We start from the raw sequence: 18,426 nt of genomic DNA on the forward strand, positions 1-18,426 counted from the left end.
AGAAGAAGCAAAGAGGAGAAAGGAGGAAGGTAAATGCTTATGTCCTTTTCTTTTTCTGTGGCTCCACTCTTTGCAGTGTTCTTTCTATTGCTTGGATATACTGTGGGTTACAGCCAGGCATGTTGGAGGATAGCTCATGTCACCTCGTGGACCTAAACCATGATACAGTGTCACACTCTGTTCGTTGTTTTTGTTGCTACTGTTTGATTGCTAGCATAAGATTAGTTTATATGCATCCTATTCTAGATTCTGGGAATTTAGGAGATCATAACAGAACTGATCTTGCAGTTTTACTTTTTGACTTTAAGTAATTATTAAAATCAGTCACAGAATTCAGTTGAACTAGGGGATGTGAAGTCACGGCGTACAGCACCAGCATCCCCTGTGGTTTTAGTTCTGCTTGCTCCACTTCCAGTCTAGCTCCCTGCGAATGCTCCTGAGGAACTGCAAAGGAACAATTCAAGTGCAAGGGTTCCTGCCTCCAGGTGAGAAACTCAGATGAAACTCCTAACTTGAACTTTCTCAGCCCTAGCCATTGCAGTCATTTGGGGAATAAACCAATAGATGAAAGATCTCTCTCTACCCCTTTCTAACTCTGTCCTAATCTTTTTGTAAAGAAACTTAAAAGTGATAGAACTTAACAGTATGCTAGCTGCTATAAAGAAAAGTGTTCTTGCCAGTAAAACTTATTTTAAAAGCTGGTCAGAACAATAAAATTTGAAATGTTAGAAATGGTCATAATTAAATGAAGAAATCTCAGTATTAATTTTAATGTCTTGAATATTCATTTCTTTTAATAATGCTTTAGGCCATTCCCCAAAATATGCAAACAAATGTTAACATATGCTTACTGGCCCCAAGACATATTTGGAAATTAAGAATTTTTGCTTCATTTTTTCCTCCAAACATCTGTATCTTTATTACAACAAGGTGAAACATTGTACTCCCATCCTTCAATAGGAAGGTGAGAGCCGATAAAATTTGTATTAGAGTATTCATCTATTAAACAGGATCCCATTCAGATCCTAGCTCATAGTCTTTCCTGTCCACCTATTGCTAAAAGGAGTTGAAGTCATGCTGAATGGACCCAGTGGACGCCAAAATTCTATGAGAATGCTATGGATTGATCTTTACCTGAGTTTCCTAAATCTTCTGTGGATTTAAAAAGTATAAGATTTGTCATAAATGTAGAAGAAAAACTCTATTGGTAAAATAACCTATGAAAGATTAATTGTAAAAGATGAAAAAGCTTTTTGCTTACTGAATTTTTTTGTCTACTTTTTATAAGTTGAAGTGAATCAAATAATTAGTCCGGCTACAAACTGAAACTTGAGATACCTCATAGTGTTTATATAGGAGGTACCTGTGTCTCAGAAAGAATATTCATTCTTCATTTCTGTAATATATACGCCATGAGTAATTCAGACTGTCATATCACTTATGCCATTCATCTCTTTATTTTTAAAAATGCTGATGTACAGCACAGTTAAAGCATTGTTAAATTGCAAATAAATGTTGTCTACCAAGTGCTTTTTATCTATTCTCTGTTATCTCACAAGTGGTTGTATTAGCATAGCCAAATCTGTGCTTTCCAAGTTTGTTCTGTTACGCAGTCCTTTCCTTTGAATCTTCTTAGATCAATAACATATCATAATTATCCTTTTAAATATTGTATCAAAGATAAAAGTCAGAGTGCCCATTAATACTTGTCCAGGGTAACCCACTTTACCTTCCACCCTTTAAACAGGAGGGCTCCATTTGTAATGCTTTTCGTAGTCTTTATATAGTTGAGTTGCTTTCTTGCGTATTGGATGTCGCTAGTATTGATAGGACTCTTACTTGGACCATTTACTGCTTCTTTTTTCTGCAGTAAAGCTATCTAAAGATTACATTTTTTGGTAAATGTCAGATGAATATTTAAGGCTATGGTCTACCTGTCTAAAAGTAGCACCTTTTGAAAAATGTAATTATTCTTCCCTTGATTTCTATTGGTAAAGGCCTTAGCATAACTGCATAGGATTTCTGCGTGTTATTTTTATGTTTATTTTGGTGACAATTATGTTTAAATCTCTGAATATGCAAACTAATATTTCTTTGTGTTTGACTTCTCTCTAATACAATTTCTTATTTGTGGTAAAAGTATAGTAGCATTTCAATTTTTTTTTCCCCTCTGAGTTCATTCAGATTATCTCTACTCATCTGCTAGGGTTTTTTTCCTTCTAGTATTTTTGTCTCCAAAAATGTTAGGCAGCGCACTCTAAATTATTCATGAAAATAGTCAACAGTGAAATTGTGAACATGATATTAGGCAGTTTTAAGTGGACACTTAAGCAATTCTCAAGTCTAATTTGTTTAAGTTGAAATTCATCAAATCTTATTACCATGGCTAAGTGACAAGCAGCAAAATAAATTAACCTTAGTTTCAGCTTATATATATATATATATATATAATTGTTTTATACATACACACACACACACACATATGAAATTCTTTGATGAAGGTGAAGCAAAGAATACTAGAAAGTAAAAAGGAAGAAATGGGGTACAAAACATGGTTACAATTATTTTATACATTCCAACTCTTAGTCTTCATGAACTCTTTGAGTTTTGTGCTTTTGATTCCTTATAATATAGGGAGATTAGAAAATTAGAACACAGTTTTTAATTTCACTCTGTAGCCAGTAAATGGGGAAACAAGGATACAAGCCCAGGCAGACTGACTCCAGCATACACTCCCCGTCTTTAAAGAGACTGCATCCCAGCCGACGTTGTGGCACAGTGAGAGGAGCAGCCTCTTGCAACTCCTCATCCCGTGTCAGTGCTGATTGGATCGCTGACTGTTCGGCTTCTGGCCTTCCTTCCTGCTAATGCGCATCAAGTACATGGGCTGCACTCCTGGATCCGGGCTGGCCCAGCCCCAGCCGTTGTGGCCAATGGGAAGTGAACCAGCAGATGAAAGTTTTTCCCTGCCCTTTCTTTCTCTTTCTCTTTCTCTTTCTCTCCCCCCCCCCGTACTGTCTCTGTCTCTTTCTTCTCTCTCCTCTTTCTCCCTTGTCCCCTTTCCCTCTCCAGTTCCTTAAAAGACTCAGTCTACATCAGTCATAACACTTAACTGTTCAGAAAGAATATGGCTTAATTTTATCTTTCTTTTCCCTTTCCTTTCCTCTCTGATTTCCACCCTCCACCTCCTAAGCATTTGTTTATTAGTAGATCAAATAGATTTGGACTCATTATAAGGTTCTTCCTTGTTGTACATATTATTTCCTAGTTCAATCTAAACATTAAAAATCCCTTTTGACATAGTTTATCAAGTGAATCTATTACAAGATTTAAAAGAATGCTTTAGAAAATGTTTCCTTTAAGTTTAATCTCTATATCTTTCATAATGTAATATATTTAAATTCATATAACTTAATGTGTTAACCCTAATGTTAGAGTGCTATTTTCTTTAAGAAAAAATATATCTACTTGGTTTTTTTCTCAAATTCATAATTAGTCAAAAAATATTTTAAAATTATCTGTCTTTGTCCGAGCTATCTCGTAGTTCCCTCATCGAGAATTCCTCCCGTACAGCCTCCCTGAGTTCGTGTCCGCAGAACATGGTTGCTGTGGACTGGCAGTAAGACAGAGCACTTGCAACACTGGCATCTAAGATCAAGTGCCAGTTCAAGTCCCAGCTGCACCACTTCCAAGGACCTTCCTGCTAATGTGCTTGGGAATGCAGCAGATGACGGTGCAAGTGCTTCGACCCTGCCATACGTGTGGGAGACCACAATGGATTTTCTGCAACCTGAGCTATACCTGGCCATTGCTGCCGTTTGGGGAATGAACCAGCAGATGGGAGATATTATATATACTCTCTCTCTTCCTCCCTCCTTCTCACTGTCTGTTGCTCTGCCTTTCTCTCTCAAATAAAACTTATACAAAACATTTATTTATTTTACTTTACAAGTGAGAGTAACAGCCAGGTCTGGGTCACTCCAGTGCTGGGAACCAGGAACTTATTCCAGTTCTACCACATGGGCTGCAAGGTTCCAAGATCTTGAGCCATGCTCTGCTGATTTCCCAGGAAATCCACAATCAGGAAGCCAGATAGGAAGTGAAGCGTACAGGACTCGAATTGGTGCCCTTTGGGGATGCTGGCCCCAGCAGGCAAGAACCAGAAAATCCGCCTGTCATGCCACCATACTGGACCCAAATAAACCTTATTAAACACATTCATTTTTTTATCTATCATAACACTTGTATTTATTTTTATGTTTACTATAAACTATTCCTCATTTTTAATGCTTCTGTTAAGCTAATTTATTTTTAGCTTTTTAACAATGCAGGGAATTCTTTCATTTTTGCTGATCATTCAGTTGTAGTAACATTTTTGCTTTATATATATTTACCTGTACTTTTACAGATTTGAAAGCCAGTATAGATCCTATTTTAACTTACTTTTAGTAAGATGTTCCTACACATGAAAGACAAGATAACCTGATAGTATTTAGCCATTGTTAGGTCTCCAGTGGCCAACAATCATGTTGTGTGTGTGTGTGTGTGTGTGTGTGTGTGTGTGTGTGTGTTTTAATGGTTCAAATATTTTCTATAGTGTTAGAACAGATTTTCAAGACCCAAGACCAACTCAAAGCTAGACATAACCTAAGGAAGCTAGTGTAATATAAAAAGTTAATGGTGGTCTATGAGAAACAGCCCCTGCCAAAAAAAAGGAGGTTCACAGGACTGCTTTTGTTTTTTTGTTTTTTGCTTTTTTTCTCATTCTCTAACTGACTAAGTGACTTAACTGCATTACAGTTATAATGTGGGAAACATGATAAAAATTTGCCTGGAATCATTACATTTTAGCTTCTAGTATTTAAAAAGCATTTCATAGCTACATGCTGATATATTAACTATTGCTGTCACTCCAGGTTGTAGCACAAAGAAATATAAGCACTGTCCTTTTTATTATTCATTCCTTAATCAACTTAAAACAATACTCCCAGAACATTTGCCACATGCTGGATAGACACACAAATAGGTGAAAAAGAAAATCAAGGTTCCTGTACTTAAAAGAACTTACATTCTAGTGCAGGACAAGACAGAAAATTCAAGTCAACAAATTAGTAAATTCAAATTAGAATTATGGTTTTCTCAACTTACATAAAATTAGGTGCTCCCTTTGAACTCAGTTTCCTCTTTAAAAAAAAAAAAGGTAGGATGATAAAGAGCCCATCTGTCATCTATGAATCATTTAATAGATTTTATAAAATGTTGTTTGTTAGAGTGGACGTATGACCTAGCAGTTAGGAGCCTCTACCTATCATCAGAGTTCCTGGACTTGCAGCCTGTTCTGGCTCCTAGTTTCTTCCTGATGCAGAGTCTGGGAGTCACTGGCGATGGCTCAAGTCAGCAGCTACTTGCATGCCCGGCTCCCACCTCCGCCCCTGCCTTTGCAGGCCATTGAATAAACCAGCAGATGGCTACATTCTGCCTCTTCTCTCTGCTATGTATATTGGTTGTTCCTTTGTTTGTTTGTTTGTTTTAGCATAATTTTGCACACCTATTGCCTTGAGATATAAAGAAATGAAAGACATGTTATCTTGCTCAGAAGTTTATTCTCAATTTAGAATGCCATGAAAATGAATTTAAAGTGGTAGTGAAGAGTAAAATGCCAGTACTCATGGACCAAATTGTTTGGAGATTACTAAATGTGACAAATTTATAAGAACATAAATCTTGTTTTGCCATTTTTTTATTTGATTGCTTGACTTTATTGAAACTCCAGCATCAGGATAAAATTTATCTTAAGGTCTTTCCTCTGTTACTACAACTTCAATTAAATATTAAAATGCAATCAGTTCTATTTGATTGTATTTGTTGCCTCTGGGAAAATATTACTTTCTTCGAATATACTTCGTTATTTTTTTTTCTCATGCTAGCTCTTAGTAACTCAAATACTACAGCATATACCACGTGCATTTAGGAAAAAATGCTGCTTAAAATTTCCAATCACTGGCACTAGGGTTGTGGTGCAGTATGTGAAGCCACACATCCCCTATGGGTGCTGGTTCAACTCTCAGCTCTCCACTTCAGATCCAGTCCGCTGCTGTGCCTAGGAAAGCCTTAAGGAATGACCCAAGTCCTTAGCCCCTCAACCCTTGGGAATTCCAGAAGAAGCCCTCGGCTCCTAGCTCACTCCTGTCTGCAGTGGCCATTGGGGGAGTAAGCCAATGAATGAAAGATTTCCAGCGTTGCCTGTCTTTCCCTCTCTCTCCATAACTCTCTTTCAAAATCTTAAAAAAGTAATAACTTAAAATCACTTCTTATTGGGAAAATCAAAACAAATCTCCCTTCCCTATCCTTTCAACTTTTCTTGGAAGCATGTTCTGTGTTCTTACAACAGTTTACAAGATGTGATGTACTGCATAATCCAGGACACATGTGCATATGCACACATGAAGGGAAAAAATTAAAACTTACCCCAGTATTCTTTTTGTTAGAATCCATTGCGTCTTTCAGCAAAACACATTCTGCCCATGAATGGGCAGTTTGAAACACCCTTGTAGTAGGTCTGTCCTACATTTCCCCTTTAAAAAAAATCACTCTTAGACTTGAAATATAAAACCTATGAAAATATCCTTCTTTCCTACCACAATTATAGTTAAACTGAGGATAGTAAATTCATACGTTGTTGGAATTTTCTAAAAACAGATTGTTAAGATTAGTCAAAATATTGTGGTAATATAAACTGAAATTAAGCTGTTCAAAATTACAAGCAACTAGATTTCTTTAAATTGGCATCTTATATGAACTCAATAAATAATTCTTAACTGATTATAGGTCATTTTCCTTGAATTGCTTAGGAATTCTAGAGATCATTAAATGTTCATATAATTAAATCTCTCACTATTAAGCACTCTTTGAAAACATTGTAATAGTTCCATAATATTTCATATTTTATAAATATGCCATGATTAAAGCATTCTCTGTTATTGGATATTTAGACGACAGCCTGTTTTTTCAGAGATTTACAATTTCGATAGAAGAAGTGGTGCAGGTGTTGTGGCTCAGTGTTGTAGTAGTGTAGACTGCAGTGTGTGGGGGGCATGGCTAACACTCCGTGATCCTGCAGGTTTTGTATTGCCAGAGCTGTAATCTATGATAAAAGAGGGACATTTATGCTAGATTGGGAATAACAGCTGCTGTTATTTGCATGGTATCTTTATAATTTCCTGTGAAAAGTCAGAAATACATTGTTTAACTTATTCTCAATTCTGCAGGCTAGGCAATATTAACCCCATTTTATGAAAGGAGAGATTCATATTATTATAAAATGTAAGTCTTTCTAATGGACAGTAATTGCTTCCATATAAGGGTCAAGAACTGTCCAATGGTGGATTTTCTGTTTCCACATTTTTAAAATCTATTTTCTTAAATACTAGAGCAGGATAAGAATACTGCCCTAAAGTAGATTCATTTATACCAGAAAGTTTTGCTTTTCTGTATTTTAACAAACACTAAATTGCCCAGTGTAATTTTTCATTCCTTTAAACATTAAGAACTCTTCTTTAGAAATGTTATAGAGCGCCCAGCGTGGTGGCCTAGCAGCTGAAGTCCTCACCGTACACACAGCGGGGTCCCATATAGGTGCCAGTTCTAATCACAGCAGCCCTGCTTCTCATCCAGCTCCCTGCCTGTGGCCTGGGAAAGCAGTCGAGGATGGCCCAAGGCTTTGGGATCCTGTACCCACATGGGAGACCTGGAAGAGGATCTGGGCTCCTGGCTTCGGATCAGTGCAGCAGCGGCCATTGTGGTTGCTTAGGGAGCAAATTATCAGACAGAAGATTTTCCTCTCTGTTTCTCATCCTCTCTGTATATCTGACTTTGCAATAAAAACAAAATAAATCTTTTTTTTTTTTAAAAGGGGGGGTTAGAGAGAAAATGGACTATTTTCTCCAAGTTGGTACTGTTTTATTAATTAAACACAATTATTACTGCAAATCACATTCTTCTTGCTTTTATTGGTTCATACTTCCGTCAGGAGAAACATGAGGTTTGTGCTTTGAATGATAGTTTGCACAGATTTTCATATATAGGATTTATCTGAGAGTCTTTATCTAGAATATAGTGTTGCTTGGCTTCTATCTGATCTCCTCGTTAGGAAATACAATGTAGAAGAACTTCTTGGTTTGCTTTTAATTATTAAAAGTCAATTTAAATACTGTAGGAATCCTAAAACACTTAAAGAATTATTTACATGTAATCAAAACGATCTGAACATATCAAAATTGATGTTGTTCATCTAAATATGAAACTTCTGAAAACCAAATACTAGTGAAAAACAGACTAGGGAAGAAATGTGAAGTTGGCTTTAGGCCTGCAGGTCGCGCCTGTGCAATCAGTGAATAACTTTTTATTAAAAGAAAACTTACTTGAACGGTTTCCCAGTGTGCTTTTTTTCAGGAAGACATATTTAGTACCTTGTTTTTCAGCCTCAGTGCAAATTTAAACTACAAACATGAGATATAATTTGAAACCCACTACGATTCTCTAGTGCAAAAGGCAGTCAGGAGCAAGTTTTGATGACATGAAGAAGCTACAGAGTGTAAAAAGCCTCCAGATCCTTGAGGAGACAGTTTCTTCAAAGGCTGAATCTTCAATATACTTTATGACTCAGCAGTTCTGTTCTTGGAGATATTAAACCCAAGAGGTAACACTTGTACACAAATATTCATAGCAGTACTGTTCATTTACCAATAGGATATTGGATTTTTTTTTTCTATTTGGTAACCATGAATAACATTCTCTGTCATGCTTCCCACTAGCAAAAAGAAGAAACTACAAATACACGTTACAATGTAAGTAACTGACAGACCTTATGCTGGACTAAAGAAGCCAGACATAAAAGACTACACAGGGTGTGATTCCGTTGATGTGAGATGCGCAGGAGAGGCAGATGACCGGAAACTGTGTTTCTGTTTGCCTGGGGATAGTTTCAGAGAAGAGCAGTATTTTGTGGTGATTAAAATATGTGCCAAAATGTGTTATGGTAAGCTGTTTATTACTGAATTCTACACTTGAAAGAGTTGATATTATAACCTGTAAAATTATATCCCCGTAAAGCTATTTTAAAAATAATTATATAAAATGAAAAAAGCCGTCCAAAAATATCCTTCATTCTTTGCATGTCAACTTTCTTGAGAGTGAACTTTCCAGTTCTAGTTTCAGATAAGCCGTTTAGCCCACCCGTAGTTGAGTCCATTTGCTTCCAAGCACCAAATGAGCAGCAGTGGCCTTGTCAAGAAGCCATCTCCTTCCAAGTTGCCCATTGGGTAGTGTTTCTCAAGGCATCAAAAGTCACCAGAAACTCTTAAAATGCTGATTCCTAGCTTGTCTTGGACTTCATAACCAGAACCATTGCTACTGCAGAAAGTTGTGCTTTATCAGGTATAGGATGTAACGTGGAGATCTTTGTCACAGGTCTCCCAGCTGATTCTTAGCACTGACACATCTGAGCAGCAGACAAGAAGGTGTGTTTTTTAGATCCGACTTTGTTCCTCGTCCTCTGCTGAGGACTGTGACCCACAGGGAGTTCTCTGTGCGAGTGTGGAAACAACTGACTGCCCTGCTGCATTCAATCTTTGCGTTTTTGTCCTGAAAATCAAGAATAAGGCAGCTAGCTTAAGTCCAGCTTCATTTGGTTTTTCTTCCACTGAAGGAGAGGGGCAACGTGAGAGAAGAGAGCAGAAAGGGAAAAGGGGAGACAGGAAGGGAAGGCTTGCCTCCCTTTCAGGGCCTGGAACCTTCTCCTTTTTTTTGCCTGGCCTGTTCTCACTACTACATCAGGTCAGCTCAAGTGTTGGATCAACAGAACAACTGTATTTTTATCCTAATAGCTGTGTGCTGTCTTCCGGCAGCCCATGTTATCTTTTCACAGTATTTATCATAATTGTTAGTTGTTCATTTTGCTCAACAAATATCTGTTGAGCCACCTCATGGATGCCAGTCACTGTTCTGGTTCTGACTACAGGAGAATACAAAATATATACTGCATATTCTAGTGGGGACAGATAAAGAAACACATAGATATTTAATACATTAGATGATGATAGGTGTTAGAGAGAGAAAAAGAGCGTATTGGCTCCTTCAATGGAATCATGTTTGAAACATTCAACAAACTAAGCCTCTGATTTGTTTCATCCACGTTTGTTCATGTATTGCTGGAGAGGCAGAGAAGGTGGAGGTTGGGAGAGCTGGAGGGTGAAAGCTCTCCCGTCACTGGCTCACCACTGGATTGCCCAGAGGGCCGGGTCTGCACAGTGCCGAGCTGGGAGCTCCAAGCAAGTTGCTTGGTGTGTAACAGAACCACATGAGGAGCCAGCATTCCTGCCTCCTGGGATGGGCAGGAAATGGGAGTCAGGAGCCAGTTGCAGGTCTTGAATTTTCTGGTATGGGATGTGGATATCTTAACTGATAGACACTTCAGTGTGATAGAATTGAGTGGGTTGTTTTGCTTTACCAAAAAGCATATAATCAAACTTGACAGCAACTTTAACAGGTATGATGCCAAATGAACAACAATATAAATATAATCTACTCTGAATTCAGACCCTACACCAAGTGTATATTTTAAAAGCCATTTTTTAAAACATTTTTTTTATTGGAAAGTAAGATATACAGAGAGGAGGAGAGACAGAGAGGAAGATTCTCCATCCATTGATTCACTCACCAAGCAGCCGCAACAGCCAGAGCTGCATGATCCAAAAACAGGAGCCTGGAGCCTCCTCCGGATCTCCTACGCAGGTGCAGGATCCCAAGGCTTTGGGCCATGCTCGACTGCCTTTCCAGGCAAGCAGGGAGCTGAATGGGAAGCAGGGATGCTCTGATTAGAACTGGCGCCTATATGGAATCCCGGCATGTGCAAGGCAAGGACTTTAGCCACTAGGCTACTGCACCTGACCTTCTACTTTCATTTTTTTAAAACGTATGAATGGAAAATATTTCTTGTACTTATATAGTCTCCTAGATAGAAACTAGGCAAAATTATAATAACCATAGCCTGCTGATCTTGGAGCTAACCGTGGTGTACTAAAGCCATATCTGGTTGTTCATGTTATATGAACTTGTCTGACTTGCCTTGAAAGTAATTATCACAATAGCTATAAATAAAGAATACTCCCTTAATTTTACTCCACTGAAAAATAATCACAATTGCTTATAGCTTTCTGAAATGTCTTAGGTTGCAGTTGAAGTTTCATAGGGATTCTAGAGAATGATCAGCTTTAAATGTGAAGTAATTCGTTATCACTAAATGACTATCTGGAAGTGTCGCCACCTGCACACCGCATGGCATACCATTAGAGGTATGCAGCATTCCTTGAGAAACACTGAACCACAGAGAAGAACAGCAGGGACCCAAAAAATTGCCAACTAAATCTAATCACAGAATTAAGATTTTCAAATAAAAATTTAGAAAGAAAGCTAGTTCCGGGCTCTTAAAAATGACCTGCAGAATCAAAACCCACCTTGCTGCTTGGGTCCTGGCAGCGTGGGCTCTGTGCTGCTGAGCTCCTGGAAAGTGGTGTGTTTAGGTTGTCCTCTGATTCTGCCCCAGAGCAACTTGGTGCACTTTCCTTGATCAGCATAGATAGTTCTTTGTATCTTAAGCTGCCTTATTTGTTCCCACAAGTCTCTAATCTTATCAAGATAATGGCCCTCCTCTGCATCTTGGTTAGAGCTGTGCTATGAACAGTCTCACTGTCTTCATTCAGGTAACTAAATGAGTGGGCACTCATTAGAAACTTGCTTGTTGAGTAAACTCTAATGATTGTCTCTAAATTGTGAAATTGAATCACTAATTAGTTATTTACACACACAAATAAAACAAGAGCAAATAGAAACTGTCACTGAGTGGGAAAAGTCTTTTTTTTTAAGATTTGTTTTTATTTTCATTACAAAGTCAGATATACAGAGAGGAGGAGAGACAGAGAGGATGATCCTCCATCTGATGACTCACTCACCAGGTGACCACAACAGCCAGTGCTGTGCCCATCCAAAGCCAGGAGCCAGGAGCTTCCTCCAGGTCTCCCACAGGAGTGCAGGGTCCCAAGGCTTCGGGCCGTTCTGGACTGCTTTCCCAGGCCACAAGCAGGGAGCTGCATGGGAAGTGGAGCTGCCGGGATTAGAACTGGCGCCATATGGGATCCTGGAGCATTCAAGGCGAGGACTTTAGCCACTAGGACACCGCATAGGGCCCAGAAAAGTCTCAAAGTTTAGAATTGGGTTTGGTCAACAGAATTGAAGCTTTTATTTTTGATTCTATCAAGTGTGTTGAAGTTATCAGTACCCAAAAGAATTACAGCAAAATAGCCCCAAGAACTGCTGTGTCGTGAGTTGAAGAAACATGAGATGAAGCAAAAGAAAGCAATTGTAAAAAAAAAAAATTGAGACTTTTTTAAATGTGTGTGCAAACAAATGTTGGAAGCGTAAACGTAGGGCAGTGTCCAGATATTTTTCTATCTTTTTCACTTTATAATTGCATCAGTGCTTCCACTTTTTACCAGTTTGGTCATGATGATGGGTCTCCTGGAGTGTGTGCCAAGAGAGGGCAGAGAGCAACTCAGTGTGCTGACGGGGGAGCCTGGTACGCAGGCCAGAGTGATCAGGGCAACAATTCAGCAAAGGTGATGATTCCCTAAGGAATGTTAAGAACTCAGAGCGAAGAAATCATTTTTAAAGTAACATCCATGCATACCATAGAAAGGCAATTTCATAAAATTCCTATTTTCTAATTTACCTTCTGTACAGTTTCTCTCAATAGTGAAATAATAGATCAATTTGACAAAATTCACATTTATGAAGAAATGCAGATCAAGAAAGGAAAAAACACATGGATATAGTTTGCTGAGGGCTTGTTCATAATCTAAAAATATAAAATTTTAAATTATGAAATTATGAAATCAAAACATTTTTATTCCATATTAGCCCAGTAGTCTGTCTTACCTATGTAGTGTAAATACTAATCTAAAAAATTATTTTTCAATTTTATGATATCAAAAATTAATTAAATCAAATCTATGATGTTATAAAGAAGGTCCAATTTGCTCCTTGTAATGTTCGCTCAATTATTTTCTTACTTAAACCTGACACAGTCAGTTCCCCTAAATAGCCCTTGGATATTTCAACAGATGGAAGTTTATCTTAGATCAAAACAGAGCTTGAGCTGCACTGTAACCTGCCTGCGGCAGGGGACAGGCTAGAAGACTTCTCAAGTCCTCTCTGCATCTCTGTTTTTTGGTTTAGGGTTTTGTTTTTGTTTTTAGCTAAAATAGATGCAAGTTTCACCTCTACAAAAGAAGATGGAAACTACACAGAGCTCTCATGCTTTGTAAGTCAGTTTCACCTTTTTTTTTTTTTTTGAGAAGGTAGGCCTTACAAGTAAACAATACTTAAAATAAAGTTGTTGTTGTTTTCCAGCCTATGAAAAAAGTTATTTTACCACTTTATACGTACTGTGTCCCTGTTATTTTTATTGTAATTGTATTGCCAAATCAGGTGTGAGATTAGTTGTTGGATGTTACATGTAATCTGCACAGAAATCAAATTATTTAACCTCTAAGCCCACAATACCCCCTCCTGCTGTGTGGGTGTTAAATATTCAGTATTTTCTTGTCATGAATACAAATAGAGGACAAATTAGAATCTACAGACAGCTGACCTGAGCTTCAGATTAGAGACTGGGGGGCTTGTGCTGTTTTAAATGTTTTAATTATCATAGTCCCAGTAGCCAGTTGAAGGACACACATGAAATCATTTTAAACAAAAGGAAAAGAGAAAGAAAAAACTCATCCCCCTTCCCGTTCTTCCCGTCAGCGTTGAGTGGGATTACATTCGCACTTCCTTTGGAGCTGTGCTAATTGGCTGCATTAAATTAGGTCCATTAGTAGTAATTTTTTAAATCGCAGAGGCATTTTTCAGTCATATTTTCACTTGGTGTGTGTTTGTCAGGAGATAATATGATTCTCATTGCAGACAATAGATCTTCTGTTTTTACATATAAAGCCTAATAATTTGGACAACAGGTTTGTAGTTCACGTTGAATGATGTGAAAGCATAGGAGAGTGATGGACTAATTTAGGTGTGATAAGCATGTATTTGCATTAGTACAGAATAGGGAATCAAGTGACATGAGCTGGCAAGATCATTCTGAGGAATAAAACATGCTTAACATAGGAAAATTTCAGATTTATCTTTGCTGCTTAATTGAAAACATTCACAATTTAGGGTTGAAAGATAGATTATGACATAATTAGAATGTTGTGTTGGCTAATGAAACTTCTTTATGGGCATTTATGTAACAAAGAAAAAAAAACACCAAAGGTTTTTCATTTTAAAAGAAATTTTACATTGCTGTTTATTCTCAAGAATATATATTTTGATTCCTATAGTCTTGAATTTGCATGTTCTGTTTCTTGTGTATGTTGGTGTAATGTTGATTTGATTAGTTATGCCTGACTAGCAAGCAGTGAAACATTTTTATATACTCTGGGGAAATAAATTTGGCAGAAAATCAGCATGAGTAGATTTAATTATCACTCTGAGACCTTTTTCTTTTCTAGCTTAGTGATCCTGAAACTCCATGTGTCTCACTGAAATCTGTGTGGATGCTAAGCTTCGCTTCCCAATTTGTTCCTTCACGCAATGATAAGCCAAGCAATTACTGGTTTATTGATTTTTCATCATGGCAAATTTAAAGTTGATTTTTTCCTGAAAAGGTAGAGGTGATTAAGTGTTTCCCCTCGGTTTAGTGCAAGAGAGCTATGTGGCAGAATCTAATATCCTGAGGTCAACCTCTGCAGGCAGATAATAGGGTGTCTTGGCCACGTGCTAAAGAGAGAAATCAGGGCTACAAATGTGATAGGATATATGTGGAGACAGTTTAATTTGCTCCATTTATATGAACAAGTCATGTGGCACATGCTTGGAAAACAGCCTTCTGAATGGGCTTAGAAGTGAAGCACACGTGGGCAAAAAGCGTAAGTAGAAAACAAGAAAGATGTTATTGGTTACTAAGAGAATTAAACTATCATTTTTACATGAAAATAAGTAAGCCAGTGATATACAGGATGTCCAAAACATGCAGTGAAATGCACATATATCATTGTGAAATTTGCTGGTCTGTAAAATTCAAAAATAAACTGTTAACTAAGAAAATTATGATTAACCCATCCTTACTAGTTTTAAAAACACTTTCTAATCTCTGGAAAATTCTTTTACACAAATCCATATTGTGCTTTTCCAAAGTTGAAATTTTTAATTATTCAATACTTGATTCCAAAATGTTTTATGAAATATCTTGAGCAGTTCCTGGAAATAATACTGTTTGTTAGAAATTATCAATTACTAATTGAAAATAGGAGTATAGATAAGGAAATAAGCATTGTGTGGAGTTTTCAGCCTAAGAATGGTGAGGAAGTTCAGCAGTAACTTGATTGAATGTTTACATAAGTCTGTGTAAAGTGCAACAATTCTCGTTTTACTTTTTTCTGACTGTAGCTCGCAGATACATTTTCTACGACAACATAGAGGATATAAATTCTTTCTATGACAGATTTTCTTACTCTCTCATAGGAAAGCTAAATGGTGAGCAAATTTAGCGCAGTTTAAATCTACAATCTGTTTTCCAGCTGGCTTTATTTTTTTTATATTGTTGCCTAATATTTATCTGTTAGAAGTCTGTTTCATTCTGTCTCTATCAATATGCTACAGAAAGATTCTATTTTCCCTGCTAACCTAAGAATCAGAGCCATTTCATATAGCTTAGTTAACAAAACTACACACCTGGATGTGTCGCCATTCATTACCTGGGATGAATTGTACATTGTATTTTTGGCAAATTACTGTGATGATTCCGTGTTTTGAATATGTATAACCAAAAGGCATATATTTCCATCACTTTGAAACACTGTTGCTAAAAGCAAATTTCTTGTCTATAGTCTAGCTTAGTTCTAACCCTATTTTAAAAAAAGAGAAAGTCATTTATAAGCTATAAAATGACTGTATTAAGATCATTAATAGCACCCGTTCTCTCCCTGAACACCCATTCAAGGTGTGTGTACACCAGAGCTCTGCTTCGGATGAAACCTGTTCCTGTGAGGTAAAATGCATGTGGGTGGAATCGGAGTGCATTTCCCATTCAGGAATCTCCTAGCTCATCTGTGTTTGAACTCTGAAGTTTTGTGGAGCTTTTTTTTTCTTATAACCTCTAACTACATGGCCACACTTTCGAAATTGGTGAATTTGCTACCTTATGTTTAGGATGATTTTTTGGTTATTTTTGTCATGTGATAAATGAGCATACATCATTTGCCAACCCAGCCTGATTGACTTTCACAAATTAGGTGGTTGTGATTTATACTCTTTAAGTTTTGAAAGAAATGCTTCTCTAAAATAATTTTGAAAATACAGAATAAATTTTAATTGAAAAGAGTTTTTACCTGGGTTGATGTTCAGTCTACATGTAAATAAAATATACAGTATGTAAAAGAATTTAATCAGGTCATGATTTTAAAGGTTTATTTATAAATCAGCAAGAGAAAACTTATGTTTTGTTCATTTTAATCAACTTGGTTATTTAACAGCCACACTGATAATCATTCCTCTGGGTAGTTTGATCATGCCGTGCCTCCTCTGTATTCTTTCTTCAGAACTGCGAGAAGGATTTTCAGACTAAGAAAATGTTCATGTGTTGCTCTGTGGACTGTTTCTCCCTACCGGCCGTCTAGTGTTGGTTGATCGAAGGACTAACTGATGCATCGCACTGTAATGTTCCTTAGCTGACTTGGGTGTGGAGTGAGCAGTAGTGACCTCTTCCAGTTAGTGGCGGTTCAAAGGAAAGGGCATGGTGGAAAGTGGACCACTGCCTGAGTATTTCACTCACATCCTTCCCTTAGTAAAACCCCCTATCTGTCCCGGGCACGGCATTGAATGCTAGAGCTATGAAGATAAATTAGGCAAGCTTCTTGTTCTAAAAAAGTTTGCAGCTTATTAGGGGGAATATGTCATGTGCATAAGTAAGTATAAAACAAGGTAGAAATAAGCCGCAGCAAAGAAATGCAGGTTGACTGGCTTGAGAGGGGAGAGATTACTTGCAGCTGAGAGAATTGAGGAACGCCTTGAGGAAATTACTTACATTTTTCAAATCTGTCAGTACGAGCGAGCCTGGAGTAAACATATAGGTAGGTAGTGGGGGAGGGTTTTTTCTTTTTGAGTTTATACAGAGTGCCTTTACGAGTGCTAGTGCCTAAACATAGCCTGCCTAATTTTAGCTCCACAGTATTCTCATTTTATAAATATGGAATCACATATTATTCTCATTATAAATAAAAAAGCTGGACAAGTGGCTTATTCAGGGTCCTACCACTAGAATGTAGAAGGTTTAGAACCTAAAAATTCTTGTCCTACCTATAACAGAGCTCTTCTTCCGCTTTACAGGCAGCCCATTCATTGCATTTGGACCAACACTTCTGCAGCAACAGGCTTTGAGTTATGCCAGTGCTTCCTAAGCCTAGTGGCCATCAGAGTCCGCTCAGGGCAGTTTCATTTTAAATATCTAGTCCAAACCCATTTTGTTTTTCATAGTTTGAGAGGAGTTAGCCCAAGAATCTGTGTGTGTGTGTGGGGGGGGGGGGTTCTTAAAGTTTCTCAAGTGATTCCAATTTCCCATCATTAGTGCTAAACAGATCGACACTTGGGATCAACTGTTCTTAGTTGAACTAATTAGCTGCAAATATGACCTCACATGCTATAAGAATAAATAATTGATCTTATATTCATGTATAATCATATAATTTTTCTGACCTGTTATCCATGAGAATTTACATGTTGAATTATAGAATTTTGCAAGTACTGTGACTTTCTGTAACATTTAGTCAGGTGATTGAAGACACCAGCCAAGATGCCACGTCTCACAGTGGAGCGCTAGGTTTGATCCCTGCCCCGCTCCCAATTCCAGTTTCCTTTTAGCAAATACTTCCGGAAGCTCCCAATTCCAGTTTCCTTTTGGCAAATACTTCCGGGAGCAACAGGTTTTGACCTAAGTGATTGGGTGCTTGGCACCCACATGGAGACCTAAATGGTGTTCCAGGCTCCTGGTTTCAGCCTGGGCCATTATGGGGATTTGTGGAAAAAACACAAATGGATGAGAGCTGTCTCTTTTGTCTTCCTTGAATCATTGTTTTTCTCTCTCTCTTCCTCTCTCTCTTTCTCTATGTGTCTTCTTCTGAAATTAATTATTAATAGTATCTATATAAAATGCATATTGTAGGGAAAAGGCATGGATTTCAACTTTTTTCTCACTGACACATATTTTAATTCTTTGCTTTATTTTTTTTGAGGATCCTGGAGATCTGTGGATCCCTGAAATATGCTTACCATATG

At 37.5% G+C, this 18,426-nt stretch overlaps 1 protein-coding gene across 1 annotated transcript in view; it reads left to right on the plus strand.

Moving 5' to 3' along the window:
- RSRC1 (arginine and serine rich coiled-coil 1) overlaps positions 1–18,426 on the plus strand; it is a 326,480-nt gene that overhangs the window by 262,398 nt on the left and 45,656 nt on the right. The window contains exon 7 of the mRNA XM_040974857.1: positions 1–29. This exon is cut by the window's left edge and continues 40 nt beyond it. Within this exon, the coding sequence (XP_040830791.1) occupies positions 1–29 (29 nt within the window). The remainder of the gene's footprint in view (positions 30–18,426) is intronic.

The sequence above is a fragment of the Ochotona curzoniae genome, unplaced genomic scaffold, assembly GCF_017591425.1.
Source record: "Ochotona curzoniae isolate NIBS_2020 unplaced genomic scaffold, NIBS_Ocur_1.0 contig_2599, whole genome shotgun sequence".
Lineage (NCBI taxonomy): Eukaryota > Metazoa > Chordata > Mammalia > Lagomorpha > Ochotonidae > Ochotona > Ochotona curzoniae.